This window comes from Phalacrocorax carbo, chromosome 23 (genome assembly GCF_963921805.1).
Source record: "Phalacrocorax carbo chromosome 23, bPhaCar2.1, whole genome shotgun sequence".
Classification (NCBI taxonomy): Eukaryota; Metazoa; Chordata; class Aves; order Suliformes; family Phalacrocoracidae; genus Phalacrocorax; species Phalacrocorax carbo.
Window position 1 is genome coordinate 5,986,235 of NC_087535.1, and position 17,658 is coordinate 6,003,892.

Below are 17,658 nucleotides of genomic sequence, written 5' to 3' on the forward strand. Positions count from 1 at the left end.
CGAGCGTCCCTTTCCAGGCGGACACTCCCATGAGTTTTTAGCATCGCTTAGGATAAATGACGCAGACGCGTCCTGGCTTAGTCACCTCTCAGCATCACCCCTGCGTGTCACCGGGCGGCATGGGAGCACCCAGGCTGCTCTTCCTCGGCAGTCGGGCGACAGCGTTTTGTGGCCGGTAAAGGAGAAAGCGGCCGCGCCGGGGGAGGCAGCGCCCCGCTTCCCTCCAGGGCCGGAAGAAAAAAAAGAAAAGGGAAAAAAAAAACCCGAAAAAACTAAACCAAACAAGGAAAAAAACCTTCCTCCGTCGTGCTGCCGGGGTGACGGAGGGGCCGGGGCCGGTGTGATCCCCGCCCGCCCCGGAAAGGGCCGTGCTCTGCGTCGGCACCGGAACCAGCGCCGGAGGCACCGGCAGCGACCCCGGCCGCTGCAGCGACCTCGGCCCCGGCCATGGGGCTGCGCTGGCTCTGGGCGCTGCTGCTGGCGCTGCCCGGCGCCTGGGGTGAGCGGGGTCCCGGCGGGGGAGAAGGGGCTGCGGGGGGATGGAGAAGCGCCGCGTGGGAAAGGGGGTGCGGGGCTGGGGCTGGGTGGGGAAGGGCTGAGGCGGACCCCCTCACCCATCCTCATCCCCCTCCATCATCATCCCCCCCACCCCGCCCGCAGGTGACTGCCAGCAGCCGCCCAGGTTCGTCTTTGCGGAGCCCCCCATGCCCCTGGAGGAGTCCTACGCCGTGGGGACCTCGCTGACATACAGGTGCCGCCCGGGGTACAGGATGGCCAGTGGCAAGTCCCCCAGGGTCACCTGCCTCCCCACCTCCCTCTGGTCGGCGGAGAGCTCCGACTTCTGCATCGGTGGGTTCCCCTGCTCGTGAGCTCCTGGGATGGGGGGGTGGGATGGGGGCGCATCCCCTGCTGCACCCCAGACCCCGCTCGCGGTTCGGCTGAGAACGACGCTCCCCCGTTACTGTTTTTAGCCCAGCTGAGAGCAAGCGCTCGCCCTGCGTGCCTGCCTGGGGTTGCCTTTTCTGCTTAGAAGCCTTAATCTCTGGGAGATGATCTCTGCCCTTGATTACTTCACCATCTGGTGATATAGTGCAAATGCTATAACGTACTTGCACAGGAACAAGGTACAGCGTGGAAGAGGCCGTGGGAGCCTGTTGTCCCACGGTGATGCACCTGTACTGGCCCTAGGGCAGCCAGTGGGTCCCTCCCCACCCCCTTCTCCTTCGTGCTGTTTCCCAGCAGCCCAAGACCTCTGCCCCGAGCCCACCGGTCTCTTTAGCTTTGTTTATTGTTTTGCTTGCTTTTTATTTGCGTTTTAACTTTCAGTTCCTCAGAAGTTAATGCAGATCTTGTATCTTTTCTGAAAGCGCTGGCCCTCGCTCATGAGTGAAGTGAGGTGCCCGACAAACAGTCGATTAGCCTGTAACGGCACTGGAGAGCACTGTTACTTGCGTTTCACTATCGTGCTGTAAAATAAAGCTAATGCTGATCACTCGCCCTTCCAGGGAAGTCGTGTGGCCCACCAGACATCATGAACGGCAGGTTTCACACCGAGACCAACCTCCTGTTCGGGGCGAGGATAACCTACAGCTGTAACATTGGGTAAGCGCTGGCCTGGTGAGTCGACAGCGCTGAGGCTGGGAGACAGTGCCCGCGGGAGGCTCGGAGGCTTTTAGTACCTGGGGGCTGTCTCCTTGGCAAGCAGAGGCACAGCGGGAGGTGTTCGGAGCGCGGGGCTGTGGGGGTCAGGCTCTCTCCTGCTCTTGCTGGCAAACCAGATTATCATCTGGGCATGAGAGCGCGGCCTTTGCAGATCGCTTTGCGGCTGCTTTGCAAAGAATTTTGTTCCTTTCCTGTCCGTGCTCCGGGGTAATTCAGCGTTTGCTGATGTGCGATGGGTCTGGCTGTCCACGCCTTAGGTAAGGGGTCTCGGGAAAAGAGGGCTGCGGTGTCCTGGGAATGCCGGGAGCGGGGCGAGAGGGCCGGAGAGCGGTGAGGGTACATCAGTGACCCCCAGCTCTGCTCAGAAAATAAGCTGCTCTTTGAATCTACCGCTGCACAGCACGGGGCTGAACAGACTGGGGGTGAGGGCGCTGCCTTGCTCGCGCTCCTGTGAGCTTGTATCCACCTGCTGCAAGTATTAAATTTCCTCTAGCCTTATCATATATTGCAATTTTTTTAGGCATTGAGGAAGTTGTGTTTTGTAAGAGGGCCAGCTGTTTTTCCCCTAGGGTTCAGCTCCTCTAGAGAATACCATTAGGCGCTGTATAACCTTCTGAATTGCCCAGGTTTTTTTGACTGTTTTCAAAGAGATTCAACCTTTTCTTTTCCTAGGTACCGATTAGTTGGGCAGCCGTCTGCACAATGTGTACTTAAGGACAACGAAATTTTCTGGAGTAACATTCCAATCTGTGCCAGTAAGCAGATCTTAAAAGTTTTGTGTGCATCTCTTCCTCGAAGCTATTACGATATATCTGGTAGTCTGAGGAATGGCAGGCGGATGCCCTCTTCCTGGCACCCAACGCAAATCGCATTTGCCTTTAATGGGACTGCCTCCCCCAAATAAGCGCTGCCGGTGGAGCTGGGAATGAAAATTAGATACTAAGGAGGATCTGCGGATGTGGGCAGCAGCTCTGTAGCCAGATCCATGCGAAAAGCAGCTCCCGAGGCTGGCTTGTTGCCCTGCGCAGCAAGCTTTCCGCCAGGCTGGCGCGGACGCGGCATCGCGCGTGTTGTGTTTTCCACCAGGCAGTTGCTGAATTGTTTACCAAGAGCTGTGCTCGGCCAGGACTGGGAAGCCTTCAGACCTGACCGCACATCCAAAATATCAATTTTCAAAGGGGAAATAAATTCTAAGGGTTTTGTTGGTGCTATTTGGGCTTTTTTAGCATCCCGTGGGATGGGCCTGACCATCAGCTGCTGATAGTTTGGGTGGTTTGCTGCTCTAATCTGTATTCTGGCCTTGTCCTCGTTAGTGCAACGAAGGTAGGGAACGCTGTCATTCATCAGCGGGAATCGGGAATGCTCTTTTTTTCTTTGACTTTTATTATTTTTTTTCTGTTTGTCTTGGGGCTTTTTTGTGTGTGTGTGTTTTGTGTTTGGTTTTTTTTTCTTTTTTTTTTTTTTGTAGATAGACCTTAAGTTCCTATTTGATGGAAATGTTCTTGCAGATTTTTGCTGTTGCTTTCCCCCACAGGTATTCACTGTTCAGCTCCTCCTGTGATCGAGAACGGGCAGTTCAGCAACGGGGACAGAGACTTCACCTTTGGCATGGCCGTAACTTACCGCTGCAACAAAGATTTTGTTCTTATTGGACACCCCGTGATTTACTGTACCGTGATGAATGACAACGTCACCGGAACGTGGAGCAGTGCGGCACCTGAATGCAAAGGTAAATGTTTTCTTTCTCTCTGTGTTCTTTTGACTTTGTTTCTCAACCCTCTCCCAGTCTGTACTTTCCCGATGGGCTGCCAAACACGAGGAGGTTGATTCGAGTCTAAAATGACTCCAAGAAAGCTTAGTGCAGCGATCTCCCAAATTGTGGTCAGAGGTAGGGCTTAGTTTAGTGGACTCTTCAGCCCACTGAAAGCCTCCCTCCCCCTGCCCGAGCCCAGGGCTTCCCACAAATGCAAAAGGAAGCTCTCACGCGAGTGATTCCTTAATGACATCTCTGTTCACGGAGTACTTGCACCCCACTGGGGACCAGCCTCTCTGAGTCAAAGGATGGCAGTTTTCTCAGTAAGCTTCTTGTGTAATGCTTCTGGCATCACTGCAGGGCTTTTCCTTCTTGTACTAAATATTCTTATTGCCTTATTTTCACTTCCAGTGGTCCAGTGTGAAAATCCAGAAGTGAAAAATGGGAGAAGGTTGTCTGGCTTTGGCACTGAGCACACGTATAAAGATACAGTGATGTTTGAGTGTAACCCTGGTCACCTCCTGAATGGCAGTAGCGTGGTTATTTGTGAAGCAGACAATACCTGGAAGCCGTCTCTGCCAACATGTGACCCAAGTGAGTACAATCAAATTTATTTCCTTGAGCAATGGCACCAAGGTAGGTCTAAGGGCTGTTGAGCAGGTCACCGTCCGTACCTCGTGCACTTCCAGCCATGCCCTTGCAGGGCATGCTGGCTTGGGTCCTCAGCGTGGCAGCCCAGGCCAGTTGTATATTTAGACCTGAAGTATTTATTTGTGAACTGCAAATGATCCAAAAGTGCACTGAGAGACAAACCTGACAGCCTTGCTTCGCCAGCTTCCAGACCTGTTTGGCTTCTGAGCTCGGCTGGCGCTGCAGGTTGGGTTGGTGGTCAGTGAAGGAGCATCTTCGAGGCAGAGATGCTACCCGATCTCCATCTTTTCTCTGGTTCAGCAAACTGTGATATATGCTGCTGTTTGCTAAATGGGTCGGGTGCAAACTGTATCCCAGACATTCAGACCCGTTAAGATGATGTGTTCGCCAAAACAGGCAGTGCGCTGTTGTTATTGCAGACCCTTTGGGTACCCTTCTGTAGCTAATCTTGCTTTTGTCTCCAATTATTAGTCCACTGCGGTCCTGCCCCACAATTCCCTTTCGCTGAGGGTGAAAGGGCTGTGGGTGACAGCTCTCTTGCTGGAACTACGCTGAAGTATCGGTGTAAACCAGGTTATACTACAGCCAGTGGAAAGTCCTCTGTTGTCACTTGTCTGAGCAATAGAACGTGGTCTGCAGACCCAGACTTCTGTATACGTGAGTATCTCCGTTCCTCTTCTGTCTTGACTGACTGTACGAGTGATCTGTACACGCTTGAGATGTTACTCTGAAATTTGTGTCATGCCCATCTCTGGGTTTGACGTAATTGCTGTGCTGCTTGCTTTTCCTCTAGAACAGGAATGTGCTCCTCCCACGATAGAGAACGGGGATGTGATTGCAGCCAATTTCCTCTTTGGGACAGTTGTGACATTCACGTGTCATACTGGGTGAGTGGATCGCTGCTTAAAAGGGACCAACTCGGGGGTCAGAAGACAGGGATCACAGGCAGTAGCATCCACCGCCCTCCCTGGTTTCTCAGTGCAAGTCTCCAGTGGACCCGTATATTATGTCTTCAGTGAGATGAGCCTGTGGCAAATATGTGTGTGCTTGGCAATGCAGTGAGCTGCTTCCGTTCGGCTCTTATTAGTGCCCTTATTTAGTGGCTTTGGGGTGGCCAGATCTCATTTCATAGCAGGGGCAACTTCTGGTTAATAACTTGCCTGCCTGCGGTGGTGGCGAGGCGGGGGAAGAGCCCTTTCTGGGTTGCCTTCTGGAAAGTACTAAACTTCTCTTTCTTTAGGTATGAATTAAAGGTGTCATCTGCCAAATGTGTGGTATCAGGAAACGGAGTTGATTGGGATACAGCACCTCCGTACTGTGAAAGTAAGAGGGAAAAGCTGCGCAGAGCCATTAAGAAAATAGCTGGGGCTGCGCCGGTGTAGCTGCCTTGCTGGTGGGCTTGGGCTGCTCTTACCTGCGCTTCTTAATTCGATCAGCTGTAAAATTCATGACTTCAGTCGTAATTTCTGATTTCAGTACTAAGTCGTGCTGTGAGGCCTTAGGGGCAATATTCTCATACACTTCAGAAATTATGCTGGCAAAGTGGAAGGAGCACGGGAAGAGCAGAAATTGTGGGAAAAAACAGTCACGGGAGGAAAGTTTTCTTTAGTTACCAGGGGAAGAGGAAGATAATAGGATATTAGAACTTTGTCCTCTCAATTTGCTATAATGCTGAAATCAGGTGTTATGAAGTCAGTGTACAGTCTTATGTGAAGCTAGAAATGGCTGAAACATTTCTCCTAGCCTGATTAGGCACTTCTGTGGCTTTTTTAATGGGGCGAGATCCTGGAGCTGTGGCTAATGGGCAGTAACTGAGGTCCAATACCAAGCAAGAAAGCTCGAAGTGTTTTCAGTTGCTGCTAAATGCATGGCATTTGGCTGTACCTCCTCCTCCCCACACACCTCTTCACCCTTTCAGTTAGAAGTACTCAGACACTCTTGTGGATGTTGCTCCCGCAGGGCAGCTCCCCAGCGTTCAATGCGTGGAGCCCCCCGCGATTGACAACGGGATGCACAATGGCACGAAGGGCACGAGCTTTGTCCAAGGCTCCGCTGTAGTTTATCAATGCAAGGATGGCTTCACCCTCGCTGGAGCAGCCACTCTTCACTGTGAAGCAGATAATCTATTGCGTGGAGTCTGGAGCAACCCTGCTCCTGAATGCAGAGGTGACTGTCTCCTGTGACTGTCTTGCTGCCTCCTCTCTGTCTTTTCAAGATACCTATTTTTCCCTTCCTCTGTGAATCCTCAAATCAGATAATTCTGCTAAAGAGTAAGCCTTTGATGCTTCCTGAAACAGCTTCAGTTAAAATCCAGTGCCAAAAGAGCATGATTAGGTGGTATCAGAACTCTCGGGCTGGTGGCCTGATGATGGTAAATACATCTGTGTTTTAACAGATGAATTTCTGTGGAGTTGGGCTGCGCGGGAGTCCTGTTCTGTGCGTTGCTTGAATTGTCTTCCACGTGCATTGGCTCTTATTTGAGATACTGAATATTGTATAGTTTGATGAATTACCAGGCTGACTTTCATGTTTTGGCTCGCTTCCTTTCCAGGTGGAGCAAACATGATCATTGTTGGTAAGTAACGCACACTCCTGAACCCCTGTGCTGTGCTCTTGCCTATCTTTATGTTATTGTCTCCTCTGTGATCTGCTTGAAACAAGCTTAAAAGCCTTCCACTACAGTCTGTTCTCAGATTTAGGTTAAGATCGATCATGCTGTGAAAAGCAGGGGAGCAAAGGTAAATGGGACCGGGGGGAACATATTCATATATGTTTGGAGCGAAAACTGAAGCTTCTTATTTGTCTCTTGTAGGAATCTTCCCCGTCCTCCTGGCAATGCTGGTTACGAATGTTTAGATTAGAGAACGGTTCAGAGGGGAGGCTCTCGTAGGCTTGATCACGCTGATTACGACGCTCTGCTTTTCGTTCCTGTGAAATTGGCCTTGAATCTGCCACGATCTGACCTTGGATGACAAAGCCGGGGCGGTCCCTGCCGCTGCCCGGGAAGCAGCCGCGCTTTCGGCTGCAGCTGCCGCAGCTCCGCGTTGCGTTGGACACAGCAGCTCGTGCGGGGGGCTGGGCTGGGCGGGCGGCTCTCTGCCACCCAGATAAGAACTGCTCGGAAATCAAGTGCAGTGATCTCCGCGTTGCTGCAGAGGTGCCTTCCTGCTGCAATAGGCTCGACTCAAGGAAATGATGAACTTTGGGTACCTCCACACGTTCAGTTTTTCAGCCCTGCTAAAGTTATTTTGTGCCTCATCCTGATCAGGATTCAGGGGTTTCTTAAGTGTCCTGAGGTGGAAAGTGCTGCCGAGACGATTAACGGTGAATGTCTTCACGTGAGTGATATGTGTACATGAAAAAATTCTTTGATACAAATAGGATGCGTAGGTCAAGAATTATCTGTGGGTACTGAAAGCATTGAAAGTGTTCATATTATACAAGCGCTGTTATAGCTGTTGCTTCAAGGCAAGTCCGCACCGTTGTGCAAATAGCAACCCTTACAGATCAGTAATTTTAACAGAGGGGAAAAAAATGTAAATGCCTTAATAGAAAGAGCTACTATTCTAATGTTGTGGTTTAACCCCCGCCAGCAACTCAGCCCCACACAGCCACTCACTCGCTCCCCTGCGGTGGGATGCGGGAGAGAATTGGAAGAGTAAAAGTGAGAAAACTAGGTTGAGATAAAGACAGTTTAATAAGTAAAGCAAAAGCCGCGCATGCAAGCAAAGCAAACCAAGGAACGCATTCACTCCTTCCCCTCGGCCGGCGGGTGCTCAGCCATCCCCAGGGCAGCAGGGCTCCATCGCGCCTAACGGTGCCTGGGGAAGGCAAACGCCGTCCCTGCCAACGTCCCCCCTTCCTCCTCCTCCCCCGGCTCTGTGCGCTGAGCACGATGCCGCACGGTGTGGGACAGCCCTGGGGTCAGCTGGCATCACTGCCCCGGCCGTGTCCCCTCCCAGCCCCTCACTGGTGGGTGAGAGGCAGCAAAGTGCTCGGCTCTGTGCGAGCCCTGCTCAGCTGGAACGAAACCATCCCGGGGTATCAGCGCTGCGTCCAGCGCAAACCCAAACCACAGCCCCGTGCTGGCTGCTGCAAAGAAAATTGACTGTACCCAGCCAAAGCTCACTTCTGTGAGTAGCGATTACTTCAAGGCCACTCGGCACCGTTGTGCAAACAGCAATCAGTAATTTTTCCAGAAACAAAAAAATTTAAATGCCTTTCTACAAAGAGGTGCTATTCTTACTCTTCCTGTGTGCACTAAGATTAGTTTTAAACTTCAGCTGAAGGTCTCTGCCCTGGCACGATCTCTGTATCACATTGAGGCTTTTCTGCAAGTGTCTTGTGAAAACACCCTTCCTGCCTGCAGTGACTCAACACCTCTCGGAGTGGTGCAGCTTTCGGCAGGCTGAAAGCCCCGGCAGGAACTCAGCTGGGTGGGTGCTTGCAGGCAGGTGGTGTCCGGGCCGAATGCAGAACTTGCAGGTGTCCTGGCAGATGCCACCAAGCATCAGAAAGTCGCTGCATGTGAACCTTTTCACTTTCTGCTGAAATGCCGCCTGCCTGGGGCAACTCTGACGGCAGCGAATCGCTGCCTGGATTGGCACTCAAAAGGCTCTTTCAGGTGGTGCTGTGCACCCCGAAACCCAGCTCAGTCCCAGGACGCCTCGGTGCTGCTGGGGAGGGAAAGCAGGTTTTTGGCCCCTTGCTCTGCTCGCGGCAGGGCTGGTGGGCGGCTGCACAGGGCGGCCGTTGCTCTGGTGCTGCACCCAAAGCAGGCGCAGATGCACGTCAAGCCCAAGCTTCGTTTGCTCCTCCGTGGGGAGCAGGACACAAACCCCGCATCTGTTGTGTATTGTTTCGTTCTCTCTAACCTGCCATAGTTGATCATTGTGCTGAGGCCAGTTTGCGAGGGGGGATAGAGGTGAGCGGGGAAGCGTGCTGTCCCCCACTCGATTCGCGCCCTGGCAGTGCCACGATGACAGCTCGGATGATGGGACCTCGCTCACCTCGTCTAAACCAAAGACACAGGCAAAGGCGCCCTTGACTTGTCTGGCTGATTGAAAGCCCGCGTTGGGGTGTTGGTGCCCTTTCCTGGTTTTAACTCAGCCTCGCTAAATGATCGTTTACTGAGGTTTCATTTACCACCGAAAGAGGTATGTACTGTCTTGAAAATGAAGTAAAAATTTGAAGGCTTCTTGGGAATCCTATTTATAAGGGAAACAGAACCATGACAGTATTTAAATTTGTATTCAGCTACTGCCTGAATCCAGCCTGAGACACTGGTACTTTTAGCTGCTGGTAAAGCAAGATTTTGAGGTTCAGGGTTTTGTCTGATGCAGAAGTAAATGATCCATTCGTGAGCTTTTCGTGGTGCGCAGTTGGGAACTGGAAGTACTCGAAATGTGTTTACTACATGCTTTTTGTTTCTGCATTTTCATCAGCGCTTTCCTGTTAACAGGAACATGCACCTAATTGGAGGGAAAAGCCACAAATAGCCATTTCCATCAACACGTTAGTCTTGTTCCAAATAGACCCACAAAGTTCTTCCATCAGAGCCCTGTCCTGCTCAGCTGCTGCTGGGGCACCGTGAGATGCCGTTTCCGGAAGCCAGTCTTGCAGAACCAGCACTTGCAGATAGTTGGTTATTTTTATGTATCGCTTACCGTAAGCCATGTGAGTGACTAGATGAACAAAACACAAATGTAAAGCCTCATAGCTTAGTGTTGTATTCCATTTTGTTATTTTAATCCCAACACGATTGTTCCTACTGCATAGGCCAGAGTGGTTTTTCCAAATGATTTAACACGTGATTTGGGGATTGGCTTTAAATGATCTCCCCGCAACCAAATGGAAGGGACTGTGAATGCTGTGACACACCTTACAGGTGTGGTCACCAAAATTTACTGTTGAAGAGGGTTTGTCTACTGTGTTTGTAATCGTTGTACAAAATTTTATAATCTGAATGTAAGCAATCAAGTGCAGTTCCAAAGTGTAAATGTTGGGTATGTAAATATTGAAAGGTCTCTGTCAATTAAAGGGATAAAAAGACTCGAGCAACACACCTCTTGCTGCTTGTTTTAGGCTCAGAAACCATCCTCAGCTATGTGAGGTGGGGAGCTTGAGGTTGCTGTGGCTGCTCCTACATCAAAAAGTCCCATCTATGCATTTTTATTCTTCCAGCCAGCGGTGAGGGACGGCGCTGGGTTGGATGAGTCCTAGAGCAGCCAGGGTTGGGTCAGGAGCATTCGGGTCCCCGGCTGCAGGGCAGTGTGTGGGGCTGGGCTGGATGCTGCGCCCCACGGCCGTGAGGGACAGACGTGTCCCTGGCTGCTGCCGGTCCCACGCGTGCGGGAGGAGGGAGTGCCCCACTCTGCCCTTCCCGTAAACCCTTCAGCTGGTTTGTGGGAAGGGCTGCCATCACCGCCTGGGGACCTGGGGCAGAGACCGTGCCGCCTCCCCTAACCAAGGATGCTCTTCATGGAGGGCACAGTTCAGCTAACAGCACCTCTCTGCACCCATCCCTCTTTTGCAGATGCCCATGAGTCACGCAGTGGGTGCCATGGGCCCATCCTCCCCTGCCAAAAACAGCACCAGAAGCAGCATGTGGGACCTGCATCCTCCCCAGGGGTGGTGGCTGCGCCCGCCCTGTGCCGGGGAGGCCACAGGTTCCTGTCCCACAGCCCCGGGAAGCCCCACAGATGTGGCTCCTTCCGCATGAAGGGGGTGGCAGGGAGAACTGGGGTGCCCATATCTTCCCACAGCTCCCCCTGGGAGCTGCAGTCTGTGCCAGGCACCGGAGCATGGTGCTCGCCTTTGCCCTGTGCCTCCTGGGCAGCTCTGCTTTGCTCCTGGCCACCACAGCCAGGGCTCAAGGTAAGGGAGACCAACAGACCTGTGCCTCTGGGGCCTTCCTCCAATGGCCCTTCTCTTCTTCATCACTGCTCCTCTCCTTTCTGATTCTTTTGCTTTTCCTTGTGGGACAGATAGGAACCCTGCGCTGGTCCCAGGTGGACCTTGGCTCAGACCCTGAGCATCACAGAGCCTCTGAGCTTCTCTGCTGATGAAAGACCTTCTGGGAGAGCGCTGGGACCACCCCATGCCCTTCAGTGGCTGGGGGAAATGGAGTTATAACCTCACCATAAGAAGCTAAGAGGAGTCTTTCATGACCTGCCTGGCTTTTGGTAACAAGAGGCTTGACCTATGTGTTTGCCAAAGTAAAGCCAGTTGTGGATATGGCATCTTGTGTCAGTGAGATGAGGAGCCTGTTCCAACAACAGATGGTGTTTGAGCTCTGTCAAGTCGAAACTTGCTGTCATGTATAGAAACACGTTGGGACTGGGCTGTTTGGCATGTTTGGTCTGAAAGCCAGCAGGGGCAAAAGCCTGGCAGGTAGCCCGAGGTGCCCTCTCGTTTGGGACTAGATAGCCAAAACCTACAGAAACTCGGCTCCATCACTGCAGTACGGTTGTGTGAACCCTTTCCCACCTTGTAAGCATAGGGGCTGCAGCCTGGCTGCCCCGGCAAGGTTTGAGCAGTGGTTTGGTACTGTATGGAGGACACTTCTGCCTATGTCCTCAATCATGGTAATTATTCGCTGGCATCTTGAGATGCCTTAGCTGCCTGTGGTGGCTCAGTGGCAGGCTGGGAGTCAAGTGTCAGTGGCTGCAAAGGGTTGGGTTATGTTTATTTAAAAAAAAAAAATTATCACCAAGTTAACACTGTAGAAAGGTTAAGTTGTATTTTCTTGTGTTATTCTTGGGTTTTATATGTTCAGCTGACGGACATGCATTTGGTTTGCCAGCCCTGTGGAAGTAACTCTCATTGCTTACGTGTGCTGGTTGATGGCGGAGAGCTGTGATTCTCCAGCAAAGCCAGCCGCAGAGCTGCACAAAGGGCACAGAGGAGACGGGCTGCACCTGAACAGCTCAGAGGGCCAGAGCTGTGGCTGTTTACTCAGTAACCCAAAGGATATTTATTACCAGCAAGAGGTGTTTCTTTTACCTTCTTTCTACGTTCTGTATCTGGTGCAAATATTTGCCTAGGGAACAAAAGGCCACTTCCCTGTGCTTTCGGCTCTGGACATCCATCTGCCTGCCTGCCTCTCCACATGTCTGCCACTCCATCTCTCTCCTCCTCTCTCCAGGGGTTCGATGCAAACAACCCCCAGGTGCCCCTGGAAGCACACCAGCAGCTTCACAGGCTGGTCCCTTGTAATGTGCCGCAGAGGCTTTGCCCTCGCTGGCGCGGGTCCGTCCTTGCACCGTCACAGTGGTGCCGTGGCAGCGTGGCATGGCACCCCCAGCCCACGCCGTGCACCCCGTGCCTGGCGCTCTCTGCATGCCCCTGGTAGCACAGACCCCTGGATGGTCCTGCCAGCATTTCCCTGGGTCAGATCGGACCCATGGGGTGCGCTTCCCAGCCCGTGGGTTAGAAATATACAGAAAAGCCATGAAAGGCTTCGACCTCACCAGGTGATTGACGTGAAATCCTGGACACCCAGTTCTTGCCGGCTGAGCAAACAGGGAGGAGCCCCGCAGCCCTGGGGACGCTTGCCCTGGCTGCAGCCTCTGCTGCGTCCCATCACTCGGGGATCAACAGGCTGCACGGACACCATCGACGCGGCAGCCATCACAGGTTGAGAGTTGTGCAAGCAAACAATATGTTATTTCTCTTCCTTTTCCAGCTACCCAGTGCCCATTGCCACGCATCCAGAATGGGAAGGGAGAACACATTACTCGCTATTCCTACAGACCCGGGGACACCGTAAGCTTTGTGTGCAACACAGGATATATGTTGCAGGGCTCCCGCACAAGCATGTGCCGAGCTGACTTCAGATGGAGCCCACCTCTGCCAGTGTGCAAAAAGGGCAAGTGTCCCAGCGTGTGATGCGAGTGGTGACGGCCGCGGGGGAAAGCTCCCTCTTGTGTCCTCACGAATTCACTGAGAAAGTAAAGCCAGGTTGCGTCTGTCCTCCTTGCTTCGCTTCTCAAACCAAAGCGCTGCCAGCTTGGCTCTGAGACAGACAGAAACAGCTCAGAAGAAAGGAGCTGGGGTGGGACAAGGGGCTGGCTGCAGCCTCCCCTGTCTTGGGCTCTGAGAGGGATGGGAAGGTGTCAACCCTGGGGCCGAGCTGCTGTAACCTCCCCAGCAGGCTGAGGAGCCATAGGAGAGCTGTGGGGGCGCCAGTATCTGCTGCCCCGGGGGGATTTTTGTGATGCTGTTTCTGGTCAGATGTGGGATGTTTTTATCTTCCTCCTGGAAAGAGAAGTAATCAGAACTTCCCGCTGCTCTTGCTGCTTCCAAGTCCACGTGCATCTTCTGCCACATCCCATGAAACGCCTGTGAGTTCTCCTGTCAGGAGTGTCATTATCAGTACTAATTTCTTCCAGCTGCAATGCAATTGTAATCTTGGCGCTGCTATATCTTTTGTTAACTAATACCTTCGTCCAGCAAATGGCATAAAGACTGGGCAGAATTCAGGATACTAACCTGATATTACCCAAAAATTCCTAAGAGGCACAAAATGGCAAACAGCTGACCCTCAGGGCGATTTCTTTTTCCTCTGAGAGGTGATGTGTCCTTGGTGACCAAACATCTCTCGTTGACTTAGACTTTGTCTGCCTCTTGCAGTCCGACCATGTCCCATGCCTCCCAAGGTCCACAACGGAAATCACGATGGCCAGGGCAAAGGATATTTTACCATGGGAACGCCTGTAACATACACCTGCGATCCCGGCTACTACCTGGTTGGAAATCCTGTTGTGACTTGCAGAGCATCGGGGAACTGGAGCCAGCCCAGCCCTCGCTGTGAAGGTGCGTCTGTGGTCTGTCCCTTTGGGCGAGAAGCTCGTAGTGGGGCTCTGCACACAGGGCAGACCCTGCCTGTTGTCACTGAGACCTTCACTGAAGGATTCAATTCCCCTTTATGGAAGTATGCAGCTTTACAACATGTAAAGAGCAAGCTTACATCCCTGAGTCTGGAGCTCGGTACTTCCATAACCGAGGCTGCACGTGCCGCCCCTCTCGCGCTGGGGCTGGGGGCTGGTGACCCCGCAGTGTATGTCCAGGAACTGGCACATCACTTAATGGGAGACCAAGTGCAAAGGGGTCTCCAGAGCCAGCACCCTCCTCCCGGTGCTCCTGCCGCAACACACCCACGGAGAGCCGGCTGGCGACGGTGCTGGGGGCCAGGCATGGGTGTGGGGCACAGCACAGCCTTCGGGGGGGAGCAGATGGATTTTTATGAATCAAGTCCACCTTCTTTGTCCAGAAAAGGCAGAAGAGAGGCAGGGCACGCAAGGGCTCACTGTCAGGACAGATCTGGCAGTAGGTGGAGTGGGAAATATCTCCTATCTCCCTTCTCCTTCCTCTGTGTCTGCTGTGCTGGAGGTTTGAGTTGAGCTGTCTCTAAGGCCTTGCCTCTCCCAGACGCTCTCACGGGCTTCTCCCCTCCCTCTCCAGAGGTGATGTGTCCTCAGCCACCAAACATCGCCAACGGGCTGCACAGCGGACAGTCCTTGGATAAGTTTTCCCGGGGAGTGACCGTGTACTACGGCTGCAAGGACGGCTACGAGCTGGTCGGGAACCTGTCCATCAACTGCACCGAGGCCGGGCTGTGGAGCAGGCCCCTGCCCCGCTGCAAAGGTGGGTGGAAGCTTCACTGCTAGGTGTGGGCTGGCAGAAAGCATGCTGGCTGTGCTGGTTGGGGGAGCAGTGCAGACGGGCTTATGGCAGTGCTGGGAAGGCAGGGGGCTGTGCGTGCAGGATCTGGCCCACGCACTGAAGTTTAAAGGATGCCGTCCATGTTCCCTGCAGCAATCGGCTGCAATACACCCGAGGTGCAGAACGGGAAGGTCCATGAGCTGCAAAGGACCTTCGCAGCTGGAGAGACCATTCACTTTGACTGCGATGCCGGTTACGCCGCAGAGGACACCTACGAGAGTCAGTGCCAGCCGGGGGGCACCTGGGATCCGCCGACGCTCACCTGCGAGAGGGGTGAGTGCGGGTGCCTGCTGCTTCCCCGAGGGCAGCCCTGCCCGGCGGCTGCTCCCTGCAGGCGAACAGCATGTGCCGGCTGAGCTGTTCCTGCGACGGGCTTTAACCCACCAGCGTGGCGTCATGCCGACCCCCTTCCCCTTGCATGCTGACCTCTCGCTGACTTAGACTTTGTCTGCCTCTTGCAGTCCGACCATGTCCCATGCCTCCCAAGGTCCACAACGGAAATCACGACGGCCAGGGCAAAGGATATTTTACCATGGGAACGCCTGTAACATACACCTGCGATCCCGGCTACTACCTGGTTGGAAATCCTGTTGTGACTTGCAGAGCATCGGGGAACTGGAGCCAGCCCAGCCCTCGCTGTGAAGGTGCGTCTGTGGTCTGTCCCTTTGGGCGAGAAGCTCGTAGTGGGGCTCTGCACACAGGGCAGACCCTGCCTGTTGTCACTGAGACCTTCACTGAAGGATTCAATTCCCCTTTATGGAAGTATGCAGCTTTACAACATGTAAAGAGCAAGCTTACATCCCTGAGTCTGGAGCTCGGTACTTCCATAACCGAGGCTGCACGTGCCGCCCCTCTCGCGCTGGGGCTGGGGGCTGGTGACCCCGCAGTGTATGTCCAGGAACTGGCACATCACTTAATGGGAGACCAAGTGCAAAGGGGTCTCCAGAGCCAGCACCCTCCTCCCGGTGCTCCTGCCGCAACACACCCACGGAGAGCCGGCTGGCGACGGTGCTGGGGGCCAGGCATGGGTGTGGGGCACAGCACAGCCTTTGGGGGGGAGCAGATGGATTTTCATGAATCAAGTCCACCTTCTTTGTCCAGAAAAGGCAGAAGAGAGGCAGGGCACGCAAGGGCTCACTGTCAGGACAGATCTGGCAGTAGGTGGAGCGGGAGCTATCTCCTATCTCCCTTCTCATGTGGCCAGGCTGGAAGGGGTCCAGAGAGGGGCCACCAAGGACTGGGAAGCTGCCGTACGAGGACAGGCTGGGAGAGCTGGGTTTGTTCAGCTTTGAGAAAAGGAGGCTCAGAGGGGATCTCATCACCATGTACCAGGACTTAAGGGGCAGCTACAAAGAAGATGGAGACTCCCTTTTTACACGGGGTCCCATGGAGAGGACAAGGGGGATGGACACAAGCTGCTCTTGGGGAGATTCCCATTGGACACGAGAGGGAAGTGTTTCACAGTGAGGACAGTCACCACTGGAATAATCTCCCCAGGGAAGGGGTTGACTTGGCCACGTTGGACACCTTCAAGAGTCGTCTGGACAGGGTGCTGGGCCGTCTTGTCTAGGCTGTGCTCTTCCCAGAAAGGTTGGACTACATGATTCCTGAGGTCCCTACTAAGCTGACATTCTTTAATTCTCCTTCCCCTGTGTCTGCTGTGCTGGAGGTTTGAGTTGAGCTGTCTCTAAGGCCTTGCCTCTCCCAGACGCTCTCACGGGCTTCTCCCCTCCCTCTCCAGAGGTGATGTGTCCTCGGCCACCAAACATCGCCAACGGGCTGCACAGCGGACAGTCCTTGGACAAGTTTTCCCGGGGAGTGACCGTGTACTACGGCTGCAAGGACGGCTACGAGCTGGTCGGGAACCTGTCCATCAACTGCACCGAGGCCGGGCTGTGGAGCAGGCCCCTGCCCCGCTGCAAAGGTGGGTGGAAGCTTCACTGCTAGGTGTGGGCTGGCAGAAAGCATGCTGGCTGTGCTGGTTGGGGGAGCAGTGCAGACGGGCTTATGGCAGTGCTGGGAAGGCAGGGGGCTGTGCGTGCAGGATCTGGCCCACGCACTGAAGTTTAAAGGATGCCGTCCATGTTCCCTGCAGCAATCGGCTGCAATACACCCGAGGTGCAGAACGGGAAGGTCCATGAGCTGCAAAGGACCTTCGCAGCTGGAGAGACCATTCACTTTGACTGCGATGCCGGTTACGCCGCAGAGGACACCTACGAGAGTCAGTGCCAGCCGGGGGGCACCTGGGATCCGCCGACGCTCACCTGCGAGAGGGGTGAGTGCGGGTGCCCGCTGCTTCCCCGAGGGCAGCCCTGCCTGGCGGCTGCTCCCTGCAGGCGAACAGCATGTGCCGGCTGAGCTGTTCCTGCGACGGGCTTTAACCCACCAGCGTGGCGTCATGCCGACCCCCTTCCCCTTGCATGCTGACCTCTCGCTGACTTAGACTTTGTCTGCCTCTTGCAGTCCGACCATGTCCCATGCCTCCCAAGGTCCACAACGGAAATCATGATGGCCAGGGCACAGGATTTTTTACCATGGGAACGCCTGTAACATACACCTGCGATCCCGGCTACTACCTGGTTGGAAATCCTGTTGTGACTTGCAGAGCATCGGGGAACTGGAGCCAGCCCAGCCCTCGCTGTGAAGGTGCGTCTGTGGTCTGTCCCTTTGGGCGAGAAGCTCGTAGTGGGGCTCTGCACACAGGGCAGACCCTGACCATTGCAACCAGATCGTCAGAGAAGGTTGATCCCATGTGAAGTGTTGCATGGTAAAAATTAATTTCAAGCTCTTCTATGGTGAAGGTGGGGCTGGGTAGTTTATGTAGGTGTCACAGAGGTTTTGTTGTTGCAATATTAACAGCCTGTGTG

At 53.8% G+C, this 17,658-nt stretch overlaps 2 protein-coding genes across 2 annotated transcripts in view; both read left to right on the plus strand.

Annotated features, from left to right (window-relative positions):
- The first annotated feature begins 98 nt into the window (after positions 1-98).
- On the plus strand, positions 99-7,525 carry LOC104052588 (complement receptor type 1-like). Its single transcript, XM_064471771.1, has 12 exons — positions 99-499; positions 661-849; positions 1,506-1,602; positions 2,335-2,417; positions 3,197-3,391; positions 3,827-4,009; positions 4,538-4,723; positions 4,860-4,953; positions 5,307-5,389; positions 6,026-6,232; positions 6,618-6,641; positions 6,879-7,525. Exons 1-12 carry the CDS (start codon positions 448-450, stop codon positions 6,920-6,922), a joined length of 1,437 nt encoding a protein of 478 aa, XP_064327841.1. The 5' UTR covers positions 99-447; the 3' UTR covers positions 6,923-7,525.
- Positions 7,526-10,869: 3,344 nt separating this feature from the next.
- Positions 10,870-17,658, plus strand: part of CR1 (complement C3b/C4b receptor 1 (Knops blood group)) — a 35,352-nt gene continuing 28,563 nt past the window's right edge. Inside the window, 8 exon segments of the mRNA XM_064472464.1 lie at positions 10,870-10,942; positions 12,753-12,941; positions 14,531-14,713; positions 14,885-15,064; positions 15,253-15,435; positions 16,533-16,715; positions 16,887-17,066; positions 17,255-17,437. Of these exon segments, the coding sequence (XP_064328534.1) occupies positions 10,870-10,942; positions 12,753-12,941; positions 14,531-14,713; positions 14,885-15,064; positions 15,253-15,435; positions 16,533-16,715; positions 16,887-17,066; positions 17,255-17,437 (1,354 nt within the window).